At 41.7% G+C, this 25,882-nt stretch overlaps 1 protein-coding gene across 6 annotated transcripts in view; it reads left to right on the top strand.

Annotated features, from left to right (window-relative positions):
• The window catches only part of htr4 (5-hydroxytryptamine receptor 4), a 303,234-nt gene that overhangs the window by 229,945 nt on the left and 47,407 nt on the right, over positions 1-25,882 (top strand). The window contains exon 7 of one of the 6 annotated variants that reach the window (XM_078169574.1): positions 18,126-18,225. The exons of the other annotated variants lie outside the window; for them this stretch is intronic. Coding sequence (XP_078025700.1) covers positions 18,126-18,189 — 64 coding nt within the window. The 3' untranslated portion in view covers positions 18,190-18,225. The remainder of the gene's footprint in view (positions 1-18,125; positions 18,226-25,882) is intronic. 6 annotated transcript variants of the gene reach the window in all.

Genomic DNA, 25,882 nt, shown 5'->3' with positions numbered 1-25,882 from the left:
CAAGTACTGAGGCTTCCCAACCTTTGTTACAGCAATATGAAAATAATAGATGTTAACCAAAATTACAATATCTGATATCTTCTATTCAGTACTTTGTCCTAAACAAGAGATGACTGAATTCATATAAGCTCATGAGTAAATTGGTTTATTCCCCCTAAATATTAAATTGTGAATTTGCATTTAATTAAAAGAACGAGAAAACTGAGACATTATATCCTCCTGAGACCCAAACTTTTCTTTGGTATGCATTTTTAATTTCTCCTACCGATATGGGATCAGTAGACTCTGATAAGTATAAAAAACTAAACATTGTCAACGATAGTAAAGTCTCAGTATCCTCAAACGAGACGATAACAAAGTCCCAGTGTCTTCAAATGAGCATTTTCTATTTAACAGCGTCTTAGCTTGTCACCATTGTTATATGTCAGATTGCATATCAATGGCATATCAAACCACAAATAAACAATTTCAAGCATTAAAGTTGCTGCAGACTGACTTAGCTGCCATCTTGTTTTTACATGGATTAGTGTAGTGTGCTCTTACTACCACTAGATGGCACCAAAAAAAGTGTCCACGAACAAGGACATCAGGTCTTAGTTAGTTAGAGGAAGTTAAAGGAAATGGCCACTTTAGAATGAAAATACAGACAGTCCGTCGTAATCCAAGTGCCCTGAATCCGTGGCATGCAAAAGTGACTTGAAAAGACGTCATTTCTCACCGTGGTCAGTTAGCCTGCCCTGCAGGAGTGCTGTGTTTACATGGCAACTCGCGCGAGACTATCTGAGGGCTAGTGGTGGTGCTAGTTCTAGCATGCCGCGGCTACAGGGCACTTGGATTACGACGGAGGTTTATTACATTTTTAAAATGTGGGTTCCATGCACTTCAAGTGTAGCTGTTATTTTGGCTAGCTGTTATCCTCCGATACCCGGAACGAGTTTTGTGGATTAAAAAACTACACTGGACTTCTTGTTGGTATGAGGGTCACTAAGTACTGTCTGTATTTTCATTCTAAAGTGGTCATTTCCTTTAAGTAGAATGAAGTTGACGGTCCAGCAAATCCAAAATTTAATGTCCTCATGTGAGGACACAGGGTCTCGGGAGGGTAATTTGAATGAACCAATAATAAAACAGAACCTTAACACTGTTCAGTTCAACTTAATTAGTGCATCACTCTCTTTGGATACATCTGTCAAACATCCTCATTTTGAGAGCCAGTTATCACAACACAACAGCCATTACCATGGTTGGGCCTTAGCGTCTCATTTCATACAAGAGCCATTCGCAAAATGTCAGGTACGTTCACAGCAGCATGTCTGAGAAAGGGTTTCCACATTTGGTTGAAAGCATTGTTCTAAAACGTATCAGACATGTCAGGAAGTTTGAGGGAATGTGCCACATTAGCATATCCTACCAACCAGAGACTGAGGAAGCTTGATATGCAGACACAGTTTTAAAAGCCACTACAGTTTTGCATGTGTATCTGATTTGGATAAGTACAAAATGCATGTTAATGTGAGGTGTATACATATATATGTAATGCATTGTGAATCAGCCAGACCACCTGTTGATGTGTCTGTACTGTATGTACAGACACATCAACAGTGGGAGTGAGAAAGAGAAGCTGTGGGAAACTTATTTTAAATAGCTTCATTTAACCAAGAAAAAAGTTTTAGAGAATTGAGCAGTTACTTTGCTTTGCTCAAGCACAACTTTGCAACACACATCACTAATTTCCCAGTTTTTGTATTCTAGTTTGGGATACTGTTGTCTCCAATCTTATGGTTAAATTTCTGGATTATCAATACAGCAAGCCGTACAGGGCTACTGTCTGCTCTTGTAGAATCCTGTCTTTTAGAGGTTACATTCATGTACAACTAATTTGAAACAGCAAAGAGGTTTTAGGGAAATATCATGCCAAGCAAATTATGTTTTCTATCAAACTGATGAGGAAATTTTCCTCATTAACATACCTAGCAAGCCACAGAAATGTTGATACTGAGTGTATCAGCAAAATGGTCCATTATCAGTTTTTAACGGACACCCTGCAGCCAATCAGAATCAAGTATTCACAAAGACCATGGTATCATATGAGGTGTGAACAGGCTCTGTAATGTTTAAAAGAAAAAGGCAAGACCAAATTAGTTTTAGGTTTTAAGTTCTATATTATCGTGTGCTGAACAACTGCAGAAGCAGACTTTGGCAATGAAAATCTTAGACCTCAACCTGCCTCCAACAGTCCTCATTAAATGCGTATTAAAAAAGAAATTAGGCGAGTAAAAGCAAAATGAGAATCTGAGTAGAGTTATAGTTAAATAACACAATAGAATGGCTCAGCCTTAAAATTTGATTACTGGACGTTGAAACGCAGAGTAATACCCTCCAGGTTGTACCAGTCCTCAGTTTATTATATCGTCTCATTTCTTTAATTAATGTAATTAACTGCAAAATACACAAACAAAAAGATTCTCTTATTCAATTTGTCTGTAACTGATTGTAATCTCAAGTAAGTGTTAAATTAAAGTGAAAGTGATTTGGAAATATGTCACCAATTATTTCAGACTGCCAGTGTGGCACCACATCAGCATTTTAACACTCAGTTTCCAAGCCTCGGGCCCTTCCTCCAGATATTTTCACAATAAAATACCGTTGTGATACTCGAAAGCTGTAAAATACAAGACAATACAGACACAACATTAACAAAAGTCTCGTCTGCACTGTATTGATCAACGGGGCGCTACAGCAGTGACACAAAGATGTAGACGATAAAACAGAAGCATTGATGTGTAGGACACCCCTCGGCTGTAAATCTGTAAATCACTTTTCTAGAAGCACAAAGACATGAAGAGAAACTGTTTGGTTAATACACAGGTAGAATATGATGTATGATGTATCAGCTGGTTAATGGTGGCCAAGTAAAGCGTGACACATAATACTTTTATCCTCCAAGGCATATTTACACACTCCATTATACACACACAGACACACACAGTCCAGCTGTGAGCCTGCTCAGTGTTTATAGTCTCACTGGAGTCATATATCTGAGGCCTGAAGGTGCTGAGAGAACAAACTGTATTCAAAAGGTAATTCTTCACTGCCAGAGGAGGAGAGGAGAGGAGAGGAGAGGAGAGGAGAGGAGAGGATGTAAAAGGAGGACAAGGAAGAGAGAAAAAAGGGAAATCAGGAAAGAGAGAAGGATACAAGAGGAGAGTAAAGATGAGAGGAGAGGTAGATGACAGGGGAGGAGATGATGAAGGTAAAGGAAGAGAGGAGAGAGGAGAGGAAGGACAGAAGGAGATGACAGGTGAGTAAAGGGGATAAGACAGCAATGTAGGAGAAAAAATGAGAGAGGAGAGGGAGACCAAAAGGAAGGAGGAGAGGACGGAAAAAAGAAAGGAGATGAAAAAATGAAAGGAGAGAAAGATGAAAGAATAGGAGGAGACAGGATGTAGAGGAAGGAGGGAAACGGAAGAAGCAGAGGAGAAGGAAATAGTAAAGATTTAAGAAGTGAAAGGTTATTAGAGGAGAAGATATGAGAAGAGAGGAAAAGAGAGGAGAGGAAGAAGCAGGTGGTCAAATGAAGAGGAAAGGAAGAGAAGAGGGAGGGGAGAAAATTAGATGAGAGTAAAAGGGGGAGGAAAGGAAATTCAGAAGAGGAAGTGGGAGAGAAGGGGGAAACAAAGGGAAGGAGGAGAGGAGAGGACAGGAAGGAGATGAAAAGGGAAAGGATTGGGAAGGGGAAAGAAGAAGAGGAGGAGACAGATGTAAGCAAAAGGAGGGGGAAGGAAGAAGGAGAGGAGAGAATAGAGAAGCTAGAGGAAAGGTGATGAAGAGTAGAAGACAGGAGGCAGAGGAGAGGATAGACAGACTGAAAAGAGGAACGATTACAGGAGAGGAAAAGAGTGGAGAGGAAGAATGAAATAAGAGGAATAAGAGAAAAAGAAAATGTAGGGGAGGAGAGAGAAGAAAAGGAAAGGAGATGGAAATGGGATACAAGGGGAAATGAGGAGAAGACAGGAGGTAGAGAAGAGAAGGAAGCAGAGGAGAGGATAGACAGGTGGACAAGACAAGTAAGAGGGAGAGAAAAGAAAAAGTAAAAATTTAATTAAGGATTATTAGAAGAGAAGAGGGTGAATGAGGGAAATAAGAGGTGAAAAAGCAAGGACAGGAAAGAGAAACAGAACAAGACTGTAAAGACAAAGTATAGGAAAGAAAATTAAAAGGAAACAATGAGAAGACGAAATAAAAACCTAAGAAGTGTATCAGTAGAGAGGGGTTAAAGGAGACACAAGGTAAAAGGAAAGGAGAAAAGGAAGGAGCAATGAGAGATGAGAGGTAAGGAGAAAGAGAGCAGGGGGAAGAAGACAATGGAAAAAGGGATGCAGATTTAATACGGAGCAAATACAAACAGAAGACGGGGTGAAGGGAAATGAGACGGAGAGGAGAAAGTATTAGAAGGAAAAAGAAAGCAATGCTTGTCAGAGACTTTATGTTTGTACTGGATCCATCGTTCTCCAGTCCAGGAAGTGACAGTCAACATGATTTATGTCGCCGTGTTTTAAAGCCTTGACTTAATAAGCCACTTCCATCATGTGTGACAAGCTGCCGTGCTGTATGACGGCTCGCACCACCTGCAGGGAGCAGAGACAACACAGAGAGCTGCTGCTGCTGACTCATGTAGATGGTATGTGTGCTGAAGTTTGTGTTTCAGCTGATCTGCAATAAGACACTGAGGTGGTTAAACACACACACACACACACACACACACACACACACACAGCAGTGAAGTGATTACAGCTGTGAGGGAAATTATTCACCTTTAAAACAGTGTTTAAAAACGAGCTGAATTCTCTGGTTAAGGAAATATAAATCATAATAATTCTGTTGCAAAGACAGAAGATTTCAACATTGTTTTATGCAATCATCGGTACACCTGTTCAACTGCTTGTTAATGCAACTAGCTAATCAGCCAATTACGTGGCAGCAACGCAATCTATTTAGTCATGTAGACATGGTGAAGACGAGCTGCTGGAGTTCAAACTGAGCATCAGAATGATGAAGAAAGGTGATTTAAGTGACTTTGAACGTGGCATGGTTGTTGGTGCCAAACAGGCTGGTCTGAGTATTTACTGGGATTTTCAGCACAACCATCTCTAGGGTTTACAGAGGATGGTCCCAAAAAGAGCAAATATCCAGTGAGCCAAAATGCCTTGTTGATGCCAGAGGTCAGAGGAGAATGGCCAGACTGGTTCAAGATGATAGAAAGGCAACAGGAAGTCAAATAAGCACTGGTTCCAACCAAGGTGTGCAGAAGAGCATCTCTGAAGCAACAACACCTTGTCCAACCTTGAAGCAGATGGGCTACAGCAGCAGAAGACCACACCAGGTGCCACTCCTGTCAGCTAACAACAGGAAACTGAGGCTACAATTCACACAGGTTTTCTCACCAAAACTGGACAATAGAAGATTGGAAAAACCACATTCAGATGGAAGCATGGATCCATCCTGCCTTGTATCAACGCTTCAGGCTGCTGCTGGTGGTGTAATGGTGTGGGGGAGATTTTCTTAGTACCAACTGAGCATGGTTTAAACACCACAGCCTACCTGAGTATTGTTGCTGACCGTGTCCATCCCTTTATGACCACAGTGTACCCATCTTCTGATGGCTACTTCCAGCAGGATAACGCACCATGTCACAAAGCTCACATCATCTCAAACATGACAATGAGTTCACTGTACTCCAGTGGCCTCCACAGTCACCAGACCTCAGTCCAATAGAGCACCTTTGGGATGTGCTGGAACGGGAGATTTTCATCATGGATGCGCAGCCGACAAATTTGCAGCAACTGTGTGATGTCATCATGTCAATATGGACCAACATCTTTGAGGAATGTTTCCAGCACCTTGTTGAATCTGTGACACCAAGAATTAAAAAAATGGGTCCAACTGGTACTAGAAGGGTGTACCTAATAAAGTGGCCAGTGAGTGTAAATGCATCATTATCTTATTTCCTTCATATGCTTTTTAGGACAGAGAGAGTTCATCTGCTTCTCTTTGTATTTCTTGTTTGCTCGTTAAAAACACACACAAATACACAAACGCAGATTCATGGCAGAGACCAATCACTTCCTCTCTGACAAACACATCTGTCTGGAACGCTCTGTATTTCAATTAAATGTTAATTGTCTTTTCAGATGGAATCAATTTAGCACTTTAGCATCTTGCATTGGATAGAAAATTAGCTCATTTAATTATATCTTTTCATCTCATTAGGATGTTCATGTGACAAATGGATGTGATAGGTGCAGCTGAGTGTATCACAGCGTCGTGTTTCCATATCAGAGCTTCTTTAATCAAGAGTGTCAGAGTTTCCTAAATGAAGATGTGATGAGGTTTATTCATCACTGATGACAAAGTGGGTTACTGTCGCAGCAAAGACATATGGGGGGGATGAAAAGGGACCGGCTGAAGGGTGCTTAACAATATCAGTGTAATATTTATGGATATAGATTGCTCTTTCAAGTTGCATAATTAAGCATCTGCGGTCCAACACAGTGAAGGCATTTGATGTTTTTCTGCTTTCCCAGTGTAGGTTTTGACCTTTGACTCTTAACCAACACAGGCCTTTTCTGTGACAGAGGTCAGACAAATGATAACTGTCATGCAGTGTTACCAGGTGGGCCAGTTTTCCACCCATTTGTTGCGTTGGCTTGTGATGATTTGGGCTATTTTTTGTCCCATTTGTTTCAGGGCTAGCTCGACGTAGCAGGCCAAGTTTGCTACACATCTGAGCTATCTCGGTTGTGGCGTTAGATCTCTGCAGCAGTTTCTAATGTCTGTTAGAAACTCGCAACTGTATTGCACTGAAGAATTTACTTCTTGTTGCATTGTGTTTACTTCACCGATGTACTGCCATGTTGATTCAAACTTTGAGGCAAACTAAAAATACCTCTCCAGCAGAAACTCTGTGACCATCTCGTCCCTTTTTTATATCCACAATCATCCCTGACTGTTACTAGCCTGTTTGTTGTCTCACAGACTCGGAGGTGGAGGGGGTGGGATGTTACGCGAGTGGTTACGTCAGTCAGAGGCCTCCACGTGGGGAAGCCAGACAAGACAGGAGAAAACGCCGACGATTAAGAATGACAAATAAGAATGGTATAATTATGAGTTCTCATCTCTGGTGGAATTCACTTGCATTTCAGTGTGCTATCAGCTTATTAATAGCATTTTAACCTAAACAAAGAAAAGCATAAAATTTCCAGAAAGGTAAGTGTGGCTTTAACCTGGGATAATAGGAAAGTTTTAAGATTGCTTTGAGATGTGGTAGTTGTGATGATCTCAAGTCAGCAGCAAGCAACAACCTCCAAGGCTGAAAAATGAAGCCAACATGGAAGTGCCAGAAACTGCAGTTCCTCTAATGGCCACTTGAGGCTGGCTCCAAAAAGTGAGTCAGTCTCCATTGACCCACATGTTAAAATACCCGACTTTACAGCAGAGATAAACATTTTCACAGTCTAATACAAAAGAAAAAAGGACGGTTTTATTTTCCTTAGCTAATTTCCCCGTTCATGACAACTGTATGGGTGTTGAAAACTACGGCATAACCCCAGATTCATGAAGTAAATGTGTAGCCATAGCAGTTATTATTTCTGTGTGTTTTCACTTAATGAAAGGAAATTGCATTGTTGGTTGGTTGCCTAAGAAAGGCTTGTTCAGTGTTTGGTTCTACTAGCAGATCTGCCAAGGAGTTGGATATTCAGTTTTTCTTGTAAGCTCTCTTGTTATAATGGTTTTAAGCCTGTTTTTCACCAGCAAAAATTAGCATTAGCATTATCACAGGAGGTAGGTAATGACCACAAGAATGAGATCACGGATTCAAGGGGCCGAAATGACATCTGGAGGGAGCTCGGAGTAGAGCCGCTGTTTCTTTGTGTCGAAAGGGGTCAGTTGAGGTGGTTCAGGCATCTGATCAGGATCCTCCTGGGTGCTGCCCAATGGAGGTGTTCAGGGCATGTGCCACTGGTAGGAGGCCCCGGGGCAGACCCAGAACACGCTGGAGGGATTATATATCTCATCTGGCCTGGGAAGGCCTTGGGGTCCTCCTGGAGGAGCTGGAAAGCATTGCTTGGCCTGCTGCATTGCAACCCAGCCCCAGATAAGCAAATGAAAATGGATGGAGGGATGGATGGATGGATGGATGGATTATCACAGTTGACCACAGCTGTAAATGCACTGTGCTAACTAAGCTAGTAGCTAGTGTTAGAGTTAGCTCCACTCTTTTGTTCAAATATGTTTTTTTCTGGCTCCAAGAATCCAACATGGTGACGGCTGAAATGTCGAACTTCAAAGCAGTAGTTCACAAACCAATAGGGGATGACACAGTGGCTATTATTTTATACAGTATATAGTCATCAGGCAGCTTGTTCTCAAGAGCAGGATCACAGTAGTTGAAGGTATCTTCAGCGAAACTGGATCTAATTCTGGGTACAGCAACAAAACCTCAAACCTTCAATCAGTGAGATTAGCCATAACATTTTATGTGTATTGTAACATTATCTGAAAGACTTAGATCATTTTTCACTATTGTATCCTTTGTTTTGATTGCTCAGTTATACTACTGAAACAGAGGACCAGAGATGCATCCGAGGACAAACACTCATATTCAGCCCAAAACTTTGCAGGGAGGATGCCTCTGTCTTAAATAGAAATAAGACTGTGTTGATTTGAGGCTCTGCTCTCACATTAGAGCCCCTCTTTAAGATGATAAATCAAACAAAATGAAACCAACAATGATTTCCTTTTAGGGGGAACTGGTTGAAATTAGAAAACACATAATTACATTTAATACAATCCTTGAAAAAGCATGAGAAATAATCACAACAAACGATTAGGAGATAAAAGCTCAGAGATCGGTGCCAGCAGGCTTTACTCCACTTACACTGATTTTAATTTCCCTGCTCTTATTAAACTGCTGAACTCTGAAAAATTAATCTGTTGAATGAACAATTTCAGAATGTGTATTTGTGAGGAGTAATTGCAGATTTCATGTCTTAATATAAAACTTAAAGTACTTACTAGTCAGTTTAACTTGAGCCTATTATTGTTTAATAGATTTTCCTGTTTCAGCGTGGGATCAGTTCATCAAAATCAAACAGCTGCGGCTTGTTTTTGCGACCGCCATTTTGTACCAATGTTCAGCAATTATACAGGGACGAATCCATCACTGAATATGCAAAGACACCAATTTACACCACCCACAGGAGCAGAAAATCATCCAGAATGCAATGCAGCCACAAGACAGTGAGTTTTGAGTTAAGCCACATGTTCGCGTGGTGGGAATCACTAACTGAAACAGGCTGATTAGAAGTACTTTAACCATAAAGTACATTAAATGCTCCATCTGAAATAAAAAGATAACCTCCGGGAACATGTTGAACATCAGCAGCCAATGATCGTCTCTCTTTCCTGAAGATTTAAGCCCTCAGACAGTCTGAGGTGTCTCAGGGATGTAAAACATGTTATCACACTCAGCGGGTCGGGCCTTTACTGGCGGAACAAACAGCAGCCTCCCTTCATTATTCACTGAGTCCTCTCCAGCTGTGAATATTACCCTTGGCTGAAAAATATACAGCTGCTGCTCGGCCTCCTGCTGCTGTGTTTGTTCTGTATGCAGGAGGCCGGAGGAGAGGCGAATCAAAGGGTCAGATACTTTTAAACCCACACAGACAGACAGACGCACTGACATTCAAGCTGCTACAGTATATTCATGAGTCTCAGACACACAGCAGCTTCGTGCATCACTTCCAAGGCTAATACGAGAAATATGAGAGGCCAGTTAAACAACTTACTACACATACACACAAAAGACTGTTGGAAGTTCTACACATATCATGTCCCTGCTGTGTTACCGTATAAATCATACAAATGCAGCAAAGTGTAGCTGAGATTTGGAACAGGAAAACCAAAGGATGCCTTTTAAGGTGGTATGATAGTTGTCACTGGACATGCCACTTGTTGCACTGACCAAAGAGAAGCTGTGAAAGCAAAAAGCTGCTCATGAACTGTGATCAGATTTATTGATGGTATAACTCAACGTATTTCATCAGGGTTTTTTTGCAGTTTGATACAGAAAATGGACTCTTGGGTGGTAAAGACATAGTAGATTAGGGAACCCCCCCTTATAGATGCAGGTGGTGATGATGAGATGAGGAGGGAGCTGAGGATCTGGAGTGGGCTTTTGATGAGCTCGTTCTGGGCTCTGGATAAGGTGACTGGAGGTGAATGAGGTGGAGGAGAGCGCGACGATTCTGCCTAAATTGACAGCTGACAGGAGCAGAGAGGAAAACAGATTTAAAGTTTGGCAGCAGCAACATGAATGGCTTAAGATGATCGTGGCAAACCGGAAGAGGGAACGCCCATAATCAGCTGTGATAGGAGCAGGATAGAGAGAGAATTTTGAATGGATATAACATAAAGAAATTTGGAGCAGTTTTAAATTTGCTTTTAGTGCTATTATAGTTTCATAAAATATTGCTTCGAGTTAAAGGCCACCAGTTTTGACAAACTACTCCTTAAGACACTCATTTTTCATCAGTTAGACATTTAAGTTTTGTTTTTCCATTGTTTTCTTTTTTCTTTTTACCTTATGTTGCATGTCGTCTCCCTCATTCACTTTCTATCTCCCCTTTCTTCTTGTTCTTTCTGCCTCTTTAACTTTCTCTATGCCATTATGTTTCTCTTTCCCACACTCTTATTTTTTCGTTCTGCATTTCCTGTCATTAATGTTTTTGTCTTCATCTCTGCATCACATTTCTACCAGTGTTCAGTATGTGGCAACTCTTTGTTGACCTGAAGCAATGCCACACACACACACACACACACACACACACACACACACACACTGTACCCACTTGTTTGTGTGTGTGTTTGTCAGCTTGTGTATATGTGCATGTGTGTGTTCATACACAAGAGATAACAAGAGGAGATAACAGGTGTGTGTTTGTCTGAGAGGAAGATGGAATGTGTGTATTTATTTGCGTTTTCGTTCCATAGTGTCTCTATTTCTGCATCTGTGTGTGTGTGTGTGTGTGTGTGTGTGTGTGTGTGTGTCTGGACTGCATTGTCTTGCGGATATAAACAAAGTCAAACAGAGAAAATCCTAACAGGAAGCTCTGCTTTCAGGCTGCCGGGTTAAATGCTGCCCTGATGCTGTCAGCTGCACTCAACTACAAGCTCACAACAAACAACTGCAGCTAACACTCTACACATGCTCGCTATCTGATTCTGCTCCCAGATATGTTAGAGCACATTATGATATACTGATGTGAGTGGAAACTTAACAAATGCAAGTCCATTATCATACATAGAGGTCAGTGTCAAGTCCAAAATATTGGACTTGCCCAAAAAGGATTTGTCTCTACTCACTCAGACCTAAAATAGACCTCTACAGACCTGAGTTAAAGTTTTGTAACTGTGTATTTCCCAACCCCAACTTCATTATATATTTGTTTTAAATTTCCATATTCTCAAAAGGATGCCTTGGCTTTTGCGGCCACTAAACCTGCAAAAAGAAGACAAAAAGAAACTGTATTCCTTAAAGCACCTGCAAAGGGTTAAATGTTCTCCCAACTGCACTGCCAAGCGAATAACATCCAGGTGCTCTTAGCACATATTTTAACTTGGTAATTTGCAAACATTTGGTGCAATATTTGACCTTTGTCTCTACAAAAGAGCATCATTGTAAGAACACTCCATTTCACAAAGATCAGAGCTAATAGCTACACACAGTTACACTGAGATTATTAGTATCAATACAGAGCTGGTGGCAGCTGAAGCACATTCATAAGGGGTGTCGCACCGAGCACTGACCTAAATACTGTTTCTTTCTTGGGCCTTTTCCACTGTCACTTTTGGCCACGCTGAGTCAAGCCATGCCATGTCGATTTGCATTTCTATTATCAGTAAAGACGTGCCACACTGAGCTGCGCAAGTATTGGACCGTCTCCCGAGCAGGTCCAAAAGCGATGCTGCCCACCCTCAAGCCGGTAGCGGTGGCGTCTCGCTGACAGTAGCCAACCCCCATCGACTCCGCTTCTCCCCAGAAACAAGCCTGTGTGTTGCAAGAGTCCACTCACCTCTGTCTGACCAAAGAGAAAGGCGTTTTAAAAAGTCTCTGTGATCAGCTCTCAGTACTTTTGTAGCTTTCTCTCCTGCATCCTGTTTGTACTTTAGATATCTGCTTTATTTTACTGTTTCATGTTATCAGTTGTATTAGAAGTTGCTGCTCGAAAACTTAAATATCCTTTTTATGGTGCTTCACAAAGAAAGTTTTTACATTACAAAATAATGGGGAACTTTTAATGTGAAGAATCTACAGAGATTAAATGTGTTCATCACTAAATTAGCGGAACTTTGTTAGCGAATTTTCTTCAATAAAGCAAAGTCTAATGATACCGCAGAGAGGAAGAGTGAAAGCAGAAACAGCCACAGTGAGATGTTGATGAAGAGCTGCAGACAACAGGCTCTTACTGCACCTCTGCAAACAGGTAAACTTCCTTTACCTGCCCTGCTGTGGAAAAACACATGCAGCAAAAATAACAGGGGACTTTAGCCGTAGATCGGCCCGCTGCTTTGAAACGTCATCACTCAAGACAAGTCCTTTAAAGACACACCTTCAAGAAGGTAACCCTGTTGTGATGGAAAAGCAAATCCCTGCCGTGCTGGGCAGATGGCCCAAACCAAACCAATGAAGCCGGCCGAAATTCCTTGCCTGAAGTCTTGAGGAATGCTCTGCACCTCATAGGTCAGAACCTGTAGCTTTCCTTATTCTCTCTGCTGTCATTTTACATTCTGTGCTCTTGGCACAAAGGGGACATCTGTATTTTGCCGCATGGATAACTGCAATCAGACGCAAAGACGGGAAAATGTTTTGCGTCTCACTGCTGCGAAAAATCAGCTGCCAAACTTTACATGTTTGCGCTGTAATATTGGTGTAATATCTCTGCTTTAAATTTTCTTAAATTGTTTTTTTTTTAAGTGAAGTAGATAATGGTTGCTGGTGATGTGCAGTTAATGGTACCATGACCAGCTGCCATCCAATTCTTTATGCATTCATCTGTAAGTGTGCTAAAGGGATATTCCTATCTGTCACTATTTCACTTTTGGGTCAGCTAGTAACACAAAGTCATGATTGGGACTTTGGGACTTGGGAATTAAAGTTAATTCCACTGCTTTTATAGCAGCCAGTGTAAAACAAAACATGCCACTAAGGAATGATGGAGCACCCTGCATCAAGCTGAACGGGTCATTTTAGAGGCCAGTTCATTTATTACAGGTTTAAATGGTTTTCATAGCAGCAGGTGCCACTGGGTGCAAAGTAAGCGAGCTGTGTGAACCACAGGGTCGCACTAATATTGTGGTCCTGTCGGGCCAGCCTTTAGAGACTATGGACAGGGGGACAAAATATTCCACATCCAGCACCCGCAGAAATACTGTGGAAATATTCAAATACACTATTTTTGAAATGGCAATGCCCCTTTTCCCTCACCATTATTACGAGCCCCTTCCCGACAAGATAGCATGACATGTTGGTGCAGATTGATGCCTGAGGTTGTGTAGTTTTATATGATACCTGTGTCTTCACTATAGCTCTAAGCTTGTCTTCCAAGCTCCTCACTTCCCCACATTTGTTCTGCACTTCTGACCCCTGCTGTTATTGTGAACACGACTGTACCATTTTCACAATAATTGCAGGGGGATGAGGTGTCAGATGACAAGTTAAGATGTGTTTTAATGATGACAACAAATTTGTTTCTCATGTAAACACATATAACTTGTATTGTCAGTGATATCCATAGGCAAATTGTTGTATTTGATCCCATTAGGGGCACACACATGTGATGGTATGTAAGATATTCACAGGAATTGCAATGCATGTTGCCTTCGACTGAGTAGACAGTAGTTAGACACACAATCAGCTTGTTAGATGAGAATCCCCTGGTTAGAAATCAGGGGATTATTTAGGAATGTGAGGCCTGTAGTTTTTATTTTTAGTGGCTGATATCACAGCCTGTTTCCCCCCGTCTGTGACAGCTTCTCCCAGCTCGTAGTCACTCCGTCTTTAATTTGTCAGCCTGTCTCTTTCTCTGTCCACTAACGAGCTGTTCAGTTTCTTGGTTCCTGCTAAAGTCTTTGGGGGATTTCTTCAGAGCCTCCGGGCTTGTTATGTCCACATGACTGCTACACATCCCCATCAAAGCAGACAGATTGGGATAGTGCTCATTAAATGACACATTTGTCCAAAATGTTACAGTTAACACCAAACCACTGACTGAGGGATTTGATATGGATATCATTTGACTTTGTGTGTGTGTGAGGATTCTCAGGAGTCAAGCTTTACTAACATTTCTCCTGTGCTGGCAGGAAGTTACTTAGTGTTTTGATGGATGAGTCAAGTCGTCCAAAACTCGGGTTAAGCTCATGATTTTTTGATATGATTGTCACCAGTTTTCAAATAGATTTTCAGCATCCACAGAGGATGATTCTATTGGAAAAACTTTTTTGAGAGCATTTTGATCCATGACAACATATCTCAATGGTACTGTTAAGGTTGATGTGACATTGTGACATGTACTGTCATGACCCCAGACAATAAAGCGTTCCAATCTGGTTTCTCTTTCAGCTTCACTCTGACCAACTTTGCACACAAACTTGTCCTGATAAAAGCACACCGCCATCAAATTTACTGAACCTAGTTATGCTCCTCATGGGATGAATTCGTTTGACTTTAACAGCCCTTGCAACCTTTCCTGTTGTGCCACCCTCTGGGCAATTTTAAAAAGTTTAGTATCTAAACTTCTATTTCCTGCCTCAAACACTGGGGACATGAGAGTATGCCATTCATTAAAAAATGGACGGAATAGTTCTTCACGTAAAATCGAGAAAGAGCTGATTGTCACTATTCAACCCAAACAACCCGGTCTCACTCTGAAGTTGTAGCAATCCGGCACTTGGTCAGTGACTTTAAGCACCCTATGATACCGTATGATATGTCGGTATGATAAGCGGCAGGTGGTAGTTATCATTTAACAGCATCAAGGGGAAACATGGAGGGACAACAATGAAAGTTAAGGCCGTGGATGTCCATGTTGTGCAGGAGGGAGAGGTGGTGGGTTAGCCAAACAACCAAAGACTTTCACCCGGGAGACTGGTGTTCACTTCCTGTAAGATTATAAAGTCAAACCCTCGTGTGTGTGTGTGTGTGTGTTTGCAAAATGTAGTGCTGACGTAGTGCGTTTATTTTGAAATAGCCTGTAACGGCAACGGTACAAATGGAAGTGTATTTTGAAAACAGACAATGCATGTAACAGGCTGAAGTTGACACGGTGTCCCAGAACTTCAACAACCAACACACCAAGGGTACCTTGGACGTCATATCTCGATGTGGAAAGTCCATGACCAAATGTCAATATGTGACGAGGTCGGAGTGAGAATGTGTTGACCCAAACACCAAAAAAAATAAATAAACACTGACATTGTACGTTACTGCAAACCACGGATACGTTACATTTGTTCGTTATTATGTAGTGAAAACGCTGGAAATATGCATTTCTAACAGTGCTGTGGTTAGGGTGTGGTTATGTTTAGGCCCCCAAAAAAACACTTGTGGTTAGGAAAGGATGATGTTTTGGCTTAAACTACCCACATTTGGTCGCACAAAATCTGTTGGAAAAGTGGCAATGGGACTCTAAAAAACATCCAAATGTAAAGGAATAAAAGCCTCTGGAAAAGGGGTAACAGGTTGCTAAAAAAAAAAAACATCCACATTCAAAGTCACAAAAGCTGCTGTGAAAGTGGTGATGAGTGCCTAACAACACCCATGTTCAACAAAGCTACAAGAAAATTGGCGACAGGTTGCTTAAAACTTCTTGTACTCCCCCACCCCCCCACCCCACCATTTTGTAGCAAAAACGCCTAAAATGACATACCCAAATTAAAATGACTGTAGCTTCTGAAACGCTCTGACTACATGCATGCATGAGGTGTTGCCAGAAAGAAAACTCTCTGAAGTTTCTTGTGAAAGTGTCAGAAACACTCTAGGTGATACAGAGACAGAGTAATGGGCCTCTGAAATCAGTAAAATGTTGAAGATTTTGCCTAAAATAAAATAAAAAATGTATTTCAGGATGAATAACTGTCTGTGGCTTCATCTGAGCAGGTAAATGACACTGTGGGGCTGTAGGCACACTATCAATGAACACTTGTTTCAAATTTGAAGAAGACTGCTCAAAGTATGACCATTCTACAGTGTTTATACCATGAAAAGATCCAGGCGGAGCTCCAAATGACAAGACGGTCACTCCACTTCAAAACAGTCCTATCAGTGATCAAACAACACTCAGCCAGCTTCAAACATTGTACCTTATTGACATCAGGTGTGATTATGATAGCTGATGTTGTTTATGACACAGAAACACCATAAAATATCACCAGATAAAGCCATATGAAACGTGAAAGTTATGATCCCACTTTCTAGGCGGTATATCTCAGCCAAAAATAGTGGAAGGAGTGAGACTCTTACCTTTTATAAACCAGCCAAGTCCTCGCTAACGGCTCCACATAAGATTGCGAGTAATCCTGTAACTTTTCCCGTTGAAAAACGGCATGACATGACTTGTCACCACTCATCGCGATTTTGGACTTTGTGTGTTTAGGCTGCTCTGGAGCGAAATCCACAAGAAATAAAAGAAAAACGATGTCATTTTTGAAAAGCCGAGCGCTTCCTGAATCCCGCAATACCAAACATCACATGGTTTGATGATGTAATGCGCCTGGGAGATACCATTTAACAGAGGAGGGAGGGAGCGAGGACGTGGGCGTCCTGGCGGAGTTAGAGAGGTTAAACACAACCATATTCAACAGCACAAAAGCGCCTAGAAAAGCAGTGATGGGTTTCTACAAAACACCCACGTTTAACGGCACAAAAGCCGCTGGAAATGCAGCCGCCGCTTGCTCTAAAACAACAGGTGTTGTTTGTTGGTCTGGAACAGTGGTCCGCAGCTTGGCAAGAGTCTCGCCTGGGTGTCACTCCTTCCTCTATCCCCTCCACCTTCCAATGATAAAGTCAGCTCATGACAACAACATTAACATGACATCACATTAAAGATCATCTCACTGTCTGTGTGTTGTTTCTCTGTATGACAAAAATGTAATTACACCTTAATACATGTTGATGCAGTTTATTTTCCTGAATTATAATGCACACACACACACACACACACACACACACACACACACACACACACAGATGTCTTGTCTTGCCTGCTGTCTGATGGGTCGTCTGGGTGTAAACTAACCTTGTTTTTCCCTTTCTCTCTCCCTCCCTCTTCCTCCCTTCTTCCTCACCTCCTTTGGGTTCTTCCTACCTGTTCATCCTCTACTTTCTTTTTCCTTTTGTCTCTTTTATCATCGTTCCATTATTTCCTTTCTTTCCCTTCTTACCTTTTATGCCCTGTTCCTTCCATGCCTTTTCTTTGTCCTCATTTTTACTTTCCTGTTGTCCCACCCTTCGTCTTTCCTTACACTGTTCTATCTTTCGTCATTCCCCAATTTATTTGATTCTCTGTTCTTTCCTTACTTTTCTCTTTTTTGTTCCCACTTGTTCCCACTCTTCTTTCCTTTATTCTTCCATTTATTGTCTTGATTATCCGTTTTATTTTGCTATATCCCTTATTTTCTTTATCCAATTGTCTTCCTTAATCTTCACTTTATTTTGTCTCCTTGGCGTTTACTCTTCCTTTTCTTCCCTATGGTCCTTTGCCTTTTCTTTCTCCTTCTTTATTCCTTCCCCTTTCTTTTATTTCTTCAATCATTTCTTCTCTTTCACTGGCTACACTTGCCATATTTCCTTCCCTTCTCCTCACCGCTTGCTCCCCTCCTTTCCTCAATTCTTTTCCCACCCTTCTCATTTCCTCTTCCCTTATTCATCTCCTGTTTGCCTCATTTACTCTGTTTGTTTTTATCCATTATCCGCTCTGTACATCCTTTTACTGCTGCCTCCTTTGTTCTTCCTTTCTATATCTTTTCATTGCTTCCTCCTCCTCCTCCTCCTCCTCCTGTCTCTCCAGCGGCTGCTCCTCTGCCTCCAAGCTGCTGCTCTGGTTCTGCAACACCAGGCCAGTGCCTGTCTAGCTGCTGTATGTGTAGGGCGTCTCAAGGCTCTATCAAGTGAGTCTGCAGCCTCGCACACTCACATCCACACACACGCACACTAACACACCCACTGAGGTCAGCTGTGAGTAGAGGTGCACATCAAGGAATGTTTCATCTGCATAAATATAGAGAGATGACGCCTCCACAACTTCCTGCTGTAATGATCAAGACTAACACGCTGATGATGTCGATGCGCTCACTCTCTCATAACCACAAAACAACATTCTGATCTGTTACGTCTGTAATTTATTTCTGGTGTCTCTTAAGAAGGAGGCGTGTGGACCAAACTCCATGTGAAGTTTAGTTCGTAGGATCTCAAAGAGATTACAGCATCTTTCAAATTGTTCTGAGAGATACTCATTAACTGGTGCGGCCTCTGTGACTCTGTGCCAGAGTGACTTTTTGTACTGCCATCGGGGGAGTGCCACAGTCTGCAGGCAAGATCTTGACCTTTTACAGTGTGTACAGGGTGGATATTAACAACCAGACACAAACCAAAAGGGTTCTGTTTGATTTAGTAGTTACACAAAGTCTTGATGTAACACCAGCCCGTCACTTTTTCCTTCTTAAGTGATCATTTTTTTATACCTTTTATACTCAGTGACTTATTGCTGCTTGTTTTTTTGCCCTATACATGAAAAGTGCATCTGTTGGGAACTATTTTCAGCCACAGATAGTTGGTGCACTCTGCATGATATTGTGGGCTCTAGTTTCGCAGACCGGGCGAGGCGGAGGCGCAGCGCACCTGTGCTTCGCCAAGTGGGTGTGGCCAGATGGATTTTGCAAGTTTGGCACACCGTGCACGCTGGCGCAGCTACTCCTCTGTCCCACCTCCGTCCCTCCTACCTGTGCAAGTTGGAAAGAGGGAGGAGAGAAGGCGTGGAGTGGGTTTTACACACATCACACCAATCAAATGAGCCCCTCTCCTCGCCCTTAAATGCGCCGCGCGAAGGCGTAATGAGAGTTTACTCAATTCGCCATGGCAGAAGAGAGCAGCAGCATCAGACGGCCAAACTTCTCCCAGGAGGAAACTGATGTTTTGGTCTGGGAGGTCCAAGCTCGCAGTGTCCGAATATACGGAACTGCGAGCAGACCTCCACGGGCTGATGATGCAAAGGTAGCCTGGGAGGAGGTCACCACAATTGTAAATCAATGTTGCGTTTCTCTCGTGCGCTCTCTCTTTCTCTCTCGCAGTCTCACTCTGTTTCTTTTCTTTTGACTTTTCTAAGATGACAGATGCTGAATATTTACTCCCTATCTGATGCTGTGGCTGTTTGTGGTTGGCTGAGAGGGATGTGAACTCATTAGTTTGCAGCTGTTTAATCAAATCAGGTTGGGTTTCCATTACGCGTGCCAAACGGTGCCAATCCCCTTTGATCTGACATCAGATGTGACGGGACAGTTGATATAGAGATACATTTATGTGCTGATTGCAGATAGTTGCATTGAATAGTGTTTTTTTTTTTTTGGTTATTTATTGCATCGTTAATGTGCCTGACATTCTGGAAACCTGTCTGTGAGGTTTTGGTGATGTGTGCGCACTGTCCGCAGGTCAGCCAAACTTCAGCTTACACCTGACAGTAGACCTAGTTTCAGCTGGCGAGCTTTTAGTGCACCTCCGGCAAAGTCTTTTGGCACGAAACTGTCACTGCGCCAAGCTGGATCTGTCGACACCTCCCCCTGCTGCGCCGCCACACCCATCTCAGCGCACCCCGGTCTGCCAAACTACCAAACTGAGTGCGCCTCGGGTTGGGCTGCTCGAAACTAGCTCTGTGCGGGGTTCGCCACCCTGCACCACACTGTGCTGCGCCGGGAAACTAGAGCCCTGTGTGTTGATTGATCCAAAGTAAAGTACAACAGATTCTTGCTCCCATTTCGTCACATATCGCCACTACATATGGCGTTCGAGGTATCCTGGGTGCATCTCCTGAGACGCCCTGTCAGTTTACACCTGTTGCACTGTGTCTTTAAAATACACTTCAGTTTTTCACAGGAACTGCACCGTTTCCGTTCATAAGATGCATACAGTCTTTTTCAATTTAAACAACATCGGTAAAACGCCTCAAACATCGTTTATTTCCGTGTGTAATAAACACTTTAATTAGGTTTCAGCAACAAAAGCATGTGGTTAAGTTTGGAAAAAAAACATCATGATTTGGCTCAACATTCACTCAGGAAGCAAACACTGGGCTCCTGGATATTGGCACAGCTTTACAGCGTTTGACAATGGCATAAGACCCACCCACACTGTAAACCCTAGTTCGTTCACTCAAAGTATAATTATTTTGGAAACAGCCTTCACTCAGAACTTTTAGTTTAGTACAGCACAGTAACATGAAAGTTTCGAGAACAGCAGACACAGAATAAATGTGTCACATGACTCTTGTCTGACAGGAATATTATGTCAGTTTAACATAACATTTTTATTGATTGAGCATTTAATACTGTGTCAAATGAACATAAATGCATTGAAGACACATTTTACTGTTATTTTTTAAATATAATTGAAATAAAAAAGTAAACTGGGGCAAGATTAGGTTTCTCGATTGCTAGAGTAAGACTAAGAGATGAATTCTGAACCAGGAAGTGCTCTTTTTGTTCGACACTAATATCCACACAGGCAGGAGGTCACTAACTGTGTGTACGACTCAACTCATGTTGCAAAATGTTTTTCACCACAACATTACTGTAATCTGTTAGAACCATTGTGAAATACAGAAACATTAGTCACTGTGTGATGGGTAACACGAGTGATTTACAACACATTTAAACACAGTTTTCTTTGGCCATAAAGACATTGTCTCACAGCATGCTGGGAAACTTCACCAATATAGCCACCACAATATGTTAAGTGTACAATGATAGTGTTTGTGTCAAGGGAATGAATTTTTATTAAAAGTGTCATGGATGGATTGGGGTTTACAGTGCATGGTGCTGATTGGATTGATTGTTGATTCCAACGAGAAACAGCTGATTCATGATGCCAGATGAATCAGTTGACTCAGCGAAGTTGGTGAGAATGTAATTATATTAGCTGAAGTTGAGGTTTTGGTTATCACAAGTACGGTTATACAAACATGTGTGGGTGTGGTTTTGTGTCTGTTGTTGATGAGTCTGATCGAGGATCCTGAGAGATAAAATGGCGCTGATGAAAGCACTCCATCTTCTCTAGCTTATCTTCTATTATCCGCATGTATGAAAACCTTTAACAGGGAAGACAAATGGACCAAACCTCTGGAAGACCAACTGAGGAGGGATCATTCTCCCCGGTCGGACAGACATGCAATAGATATGTATACAGAATAACCAACAAAATAAAATTGCAGTATGGAAAATGACAAAATGGTACAGAAGACACGACCTCCTCTCACCACCATGTAATCTGGAAAAACGACGACACAGACACACAAGAAGAAAACTAAAGTGTGTTTGTTATTCATTTTCATCCTGCTGCCTTTTTACTTCTTATTTCTTTTCATCCCTTTTCTGTCTCTACTTTTTCTTCCTCTGTCACAATAATACGATGTTATCATTTTGTTTGTGTACTTTTGCTTGTGTGTGTGCCCTGGCTTTTAATCTTCTCTATCTGAAAGAAAAATATAACAAAGTGTCTACTTCGTTTACTTGAAATCAAACACTTGGGTTAATATATTTTTGGTGACAATAAGCTGTTCATCAACTTCATCAGCACTCTAAACTTCTCATTCAAAGCTTGTCTTCTTTTATAAATGCTGTTGAATGCTCTCGAGATAAATTATGTTTTCCCAGAAATGAATGAATCCTCTCGACCGCTACTTAACGCTGTGAGAAGGACGGAGAGATGCAGACAGTGTGAGGATAAGGGAAGTGAAGATGAGCATGACAGTTGTGTGGCTTTTCTTCCACCACACGGCTCTGACAACAGATTTCTGTCTGTGTTATTGACTGATGTGTGTGTGTGTATTCATTTGTAAGACTCACACAGTGACACAAATACAAAATGTTGTCTGTGGTTATTATGTTCAATAGCTTTAAATATCAGTGTTTGCAACATACAGCAAACACTTTGAAACTCCAAACAGGGGAAAGAAATTGAAAGTTTAAATGTGCAATGTTTTTCATGTGCAGTGTTTCTTCTGTCCAACGAGGCACAAAGTTAAAAGTAAAAAGACATTTTGGCCTCCATCTGTGCGTTCAGTGCTTTCGTCTATGGATGCAAAAGCAAACCTCTCGCATGAGGAAAGGATTTCATACATTTGAAATTTGAAAATCGATGATATGCTTCCACCGAGCCCCAGATTACTTCTTCCTCCTCTTTGTAAAACACGCTGGCAACAAGAGAAGCCTCCATTTTGTAGACACAAAAGAAAGAAAAGGGATGTTGAATAAGAAAACACAAGATGTACATAAATTACCTTTTGGAAAGTGTAAAGAGAAAGACACACAGCTTGATCTGGTCTGGTCTGATCTCAGGTCACACACTAGATGTAGATTTATCCACAGCCTTCAATACAGTGGCGACCGCAGGGGCCACTGTTGGTGAAGATTCTCAGTCATCCACGTCGTGGTAATCTTAAGTGCTATATCGCAGGCAACTGGACTTGTTTGAGTTTCACCTCTCATCCAAGAGGCTTCTTCAGTTCTGCTTCTTCAGAACTGAACGGACTGAAACATTTGCTGCTGTTTTTAACCACTTTTTATTATTTATCGCACTTTGAGCACTCTTTGTTTTGTGCACAGATGTTTTTTTGGCATTGATCTCAGCCTGTGAACCTTTTTTGTTGCTGTCCAGCTTAGTTGTATTTGTGTGCGGGTATTTCTCCTGCCATCCTTTCTTGGTTGTCCACTGTACTGACACACCCAAGATAAACTTTTTTGTTGCTCTAAGTAGGCGCAGTTTCACAGCAGCACTTACACCCAACAGGCTTGATATCTATGAACCGCAGACTATAAACTCCATGGCCAACAGAATTAACACCCAGACACACCAAACCGACTTTAGAGAACTAGCAGTGACAAAGGTTCCTCGCTGCATTGCCTTACGTCAGTGTGTCTTGGCCTAAAAAGTTGTACATGAAAACGCTGCAAAGACTACAGCCAACAGCTGACCAGCACACACGTTCTGTGCTTGTGTGGTTGGAGATAACTCTCCACACCAGCAGACGGCGGTTGTCTGTCATTCAAATAAGGAAACTGGATGACCGTCTCAGTGCTAGTGAGCCAGTTAGCACATTAACAATACAATACAATGTCGAAAGAACAGAGCATCTTTATGGTGAGCCAATAAACAATAGCACAAACCATCATGAAACATTTCTGCTGAATGGAACAAGTTTGTTTTGATCTCACTGCCTCTTAACTTTAGCTTGTTGTTTACTTTCCTCACTTCCATCTTGTGCGCTGAGCTGAACTGCCAATCAGAGTGATTTCATTCACAGATGGGCTCCGAGTCGAAGGGGGCCGATGAGGGGCAACAGTATGGGACACACCACACTGACTATGGCCAACCATTGGTGTAATGTTTCAGGGCCTTTATAGTACATGTATAGTTTAACATCATCACAGGAAGGTTAAAAGATATATACTTTTTGCGGTTTAGTTTTTCTAAAAATAGTTAATCAAGTGCTGTTTGGTATTAAAGATGTTTCATTACTCAATCACAAGTTTTACCTTTTATTTCATTGTTTTCTTTAAACGTGCAATATGTAATTTTCTGCCGCTAGGGGTCTCAAACCAAAACAATAACAGAAGATGGAGTTGGATGACATCACAAAGTAGCGTGGGATCATGGGAGTTGTAGTCATATAACAGATACAGATCTGACGTTCCTCACCCCGTGAAACCGAAACCGACCGTGGCAGTTTTTTTTGGCAGAGCGAGCTTCAGCAGCAGAGAAATGCTCATGGACGAGGTATATTACTGAAGTTATATTCACTTTATGTTTCACTTTATGAAAATGGGGTCCGTCGGCCGGTGTAGCACCACACCAATATTTATCCTTGATTTAGCTCTCTTCTCTTCTTCTCTTCTTTACTTGGTTGACCCGTATGTTTCCGTTTTACCGGCTTGTTTACCAGGACAGCTTCGGTGTCAGAAGGTACAGCAACCGTCAATGCATAATCATGATCCATGACGAGTTAGCTTAGCCTAGCAACAGTAACGTTCATTCTCTGACGTCTCATCTGGTCTGCTTCTTCTTCTTCTCCTTCATTTAATGGCTATGGTAACTGGAGTTACGTCGCCATTGACATGCGACCTAATGACACGGTCCGTAACGTTTATTAATATTTCATATTTATCTGGGTTTGAAAAATTGTTGGAAACATTTCTGATAATCAAAATACACAACTTAACAAAATATATAATATTGGTTTAGTCGTTTTTAGACATTTTTATGTGGCAAAGCTACATATTATACGTTTAAACGAATAAAAGGTAGTTTCAACACTCAAACACACAAAGGCCACAGTCAGGCAGCTTTAAGAGACATCAAACACATTTTACATAACAAACTGGAGACATGCATGATGAATGTAATAGTAAAGGAATACTGGCGTGCCCGTGTATAACCTCAGAGGGAAGGCTGCAGAGCTGAATGCGACGTCAAGCTCACGTCTGTTTTCTAATCTTCTTCAGTGAACAGCAGAGCGAACATTCTGCAGAAAGTTAAAAACAATTCACGTGGATTAATGAAGCGTGAAACACACAGTCAGTTTGAAACTGATTAGATTTATCTTAGCGCTTTTGTTGAGTGTGTGTTTACCATTTACTGTAATGACTTTCAGGATCTATATGTCATTTACATGTTATTACATTTACATTTAGTGTGGGCGCTCGTTCTCTGCAAATTACAATGAGGATCATTTAAGAGACTCTGTTTCTAAAACTGCAGAGACTACAAGTAGCAAGTCAGCAGTGAACTTATTATTGACTCCAGAGTGCTGCTGTTACATCCTATAAAGGTGATTTATTTAATATCACATGCAGGCGACCTGGAGGAGGACAAGTAACAGAGCAGGGTGCAGCTCTACGCTGTCAAACAGGCAGCAAACAAAGGATTAAATGGTTAAGAGACCATCAAAACTTTTCCTTTTCCCACCATGACTGTGATCTTTCCCAGGCTTAAACCAACCAAACCATAACCGCAGATGTAACCGATCAGAAAACACTCATTTACTGAGGCACAGACTATTTCTTGTTTAGCTTTGGAGAAAGGAGCAACGAGACGTTTTTATTTTCCCTTCTTCGTCCACTCCAGTGTCGTCGCTCCTCTCCGGTCCACTTGTTGTTGCTGGCAGGCTGCTCGAGTCTAATTACATCGCTCCTCAACACTGTTCATCTCCCTGAGGGGTTATTAGACTGCCAGATCCCTGGATACACACACACACACACACACACACACACACACACACACACATTTTCTTGATTATGAAAGACTTGAAATTTGGTTCCTAGCTGGTTTATCAGTCTGAAAGTGAGTGCGTAGGGAGCTGTGACCATTTCTTTTAACTTAAAACTTGACAAGCACAGAGCATTTTTTTGTCCCGCAGACTTTCTGCTGACATGCAGAACATGTCAAAATGTTTGCAAACCTGTCGCTGACTTTCCGCTGCTCTGCTGTTGTTTGTCTTTCCGTTGTGATTTTTATTTTGTCCCGACATGGATTCCAGACATCCGGACAGAACAGAGGAAC

The sequence above is a fragment of the Epinephelus lanceolatus genome, chromosome 7 (genome assembly GCF_041903045.1).
Source record: "Epinephelus lanceolatus isolate andai-2023 chromosome 7, ASM4190304v1, whole genome shotgun sequence".
Taxonomy (NCBI): domain Eukaryota; kingdom Metazoa; phylum Chordata; class Actinopteri; order Perciformes; family Serranidae; genus Epinephelus; species Epinephelus lanceolatus.
This window is presented reverse-complemented; position numbering and strand designations above follow the sequence as displayed.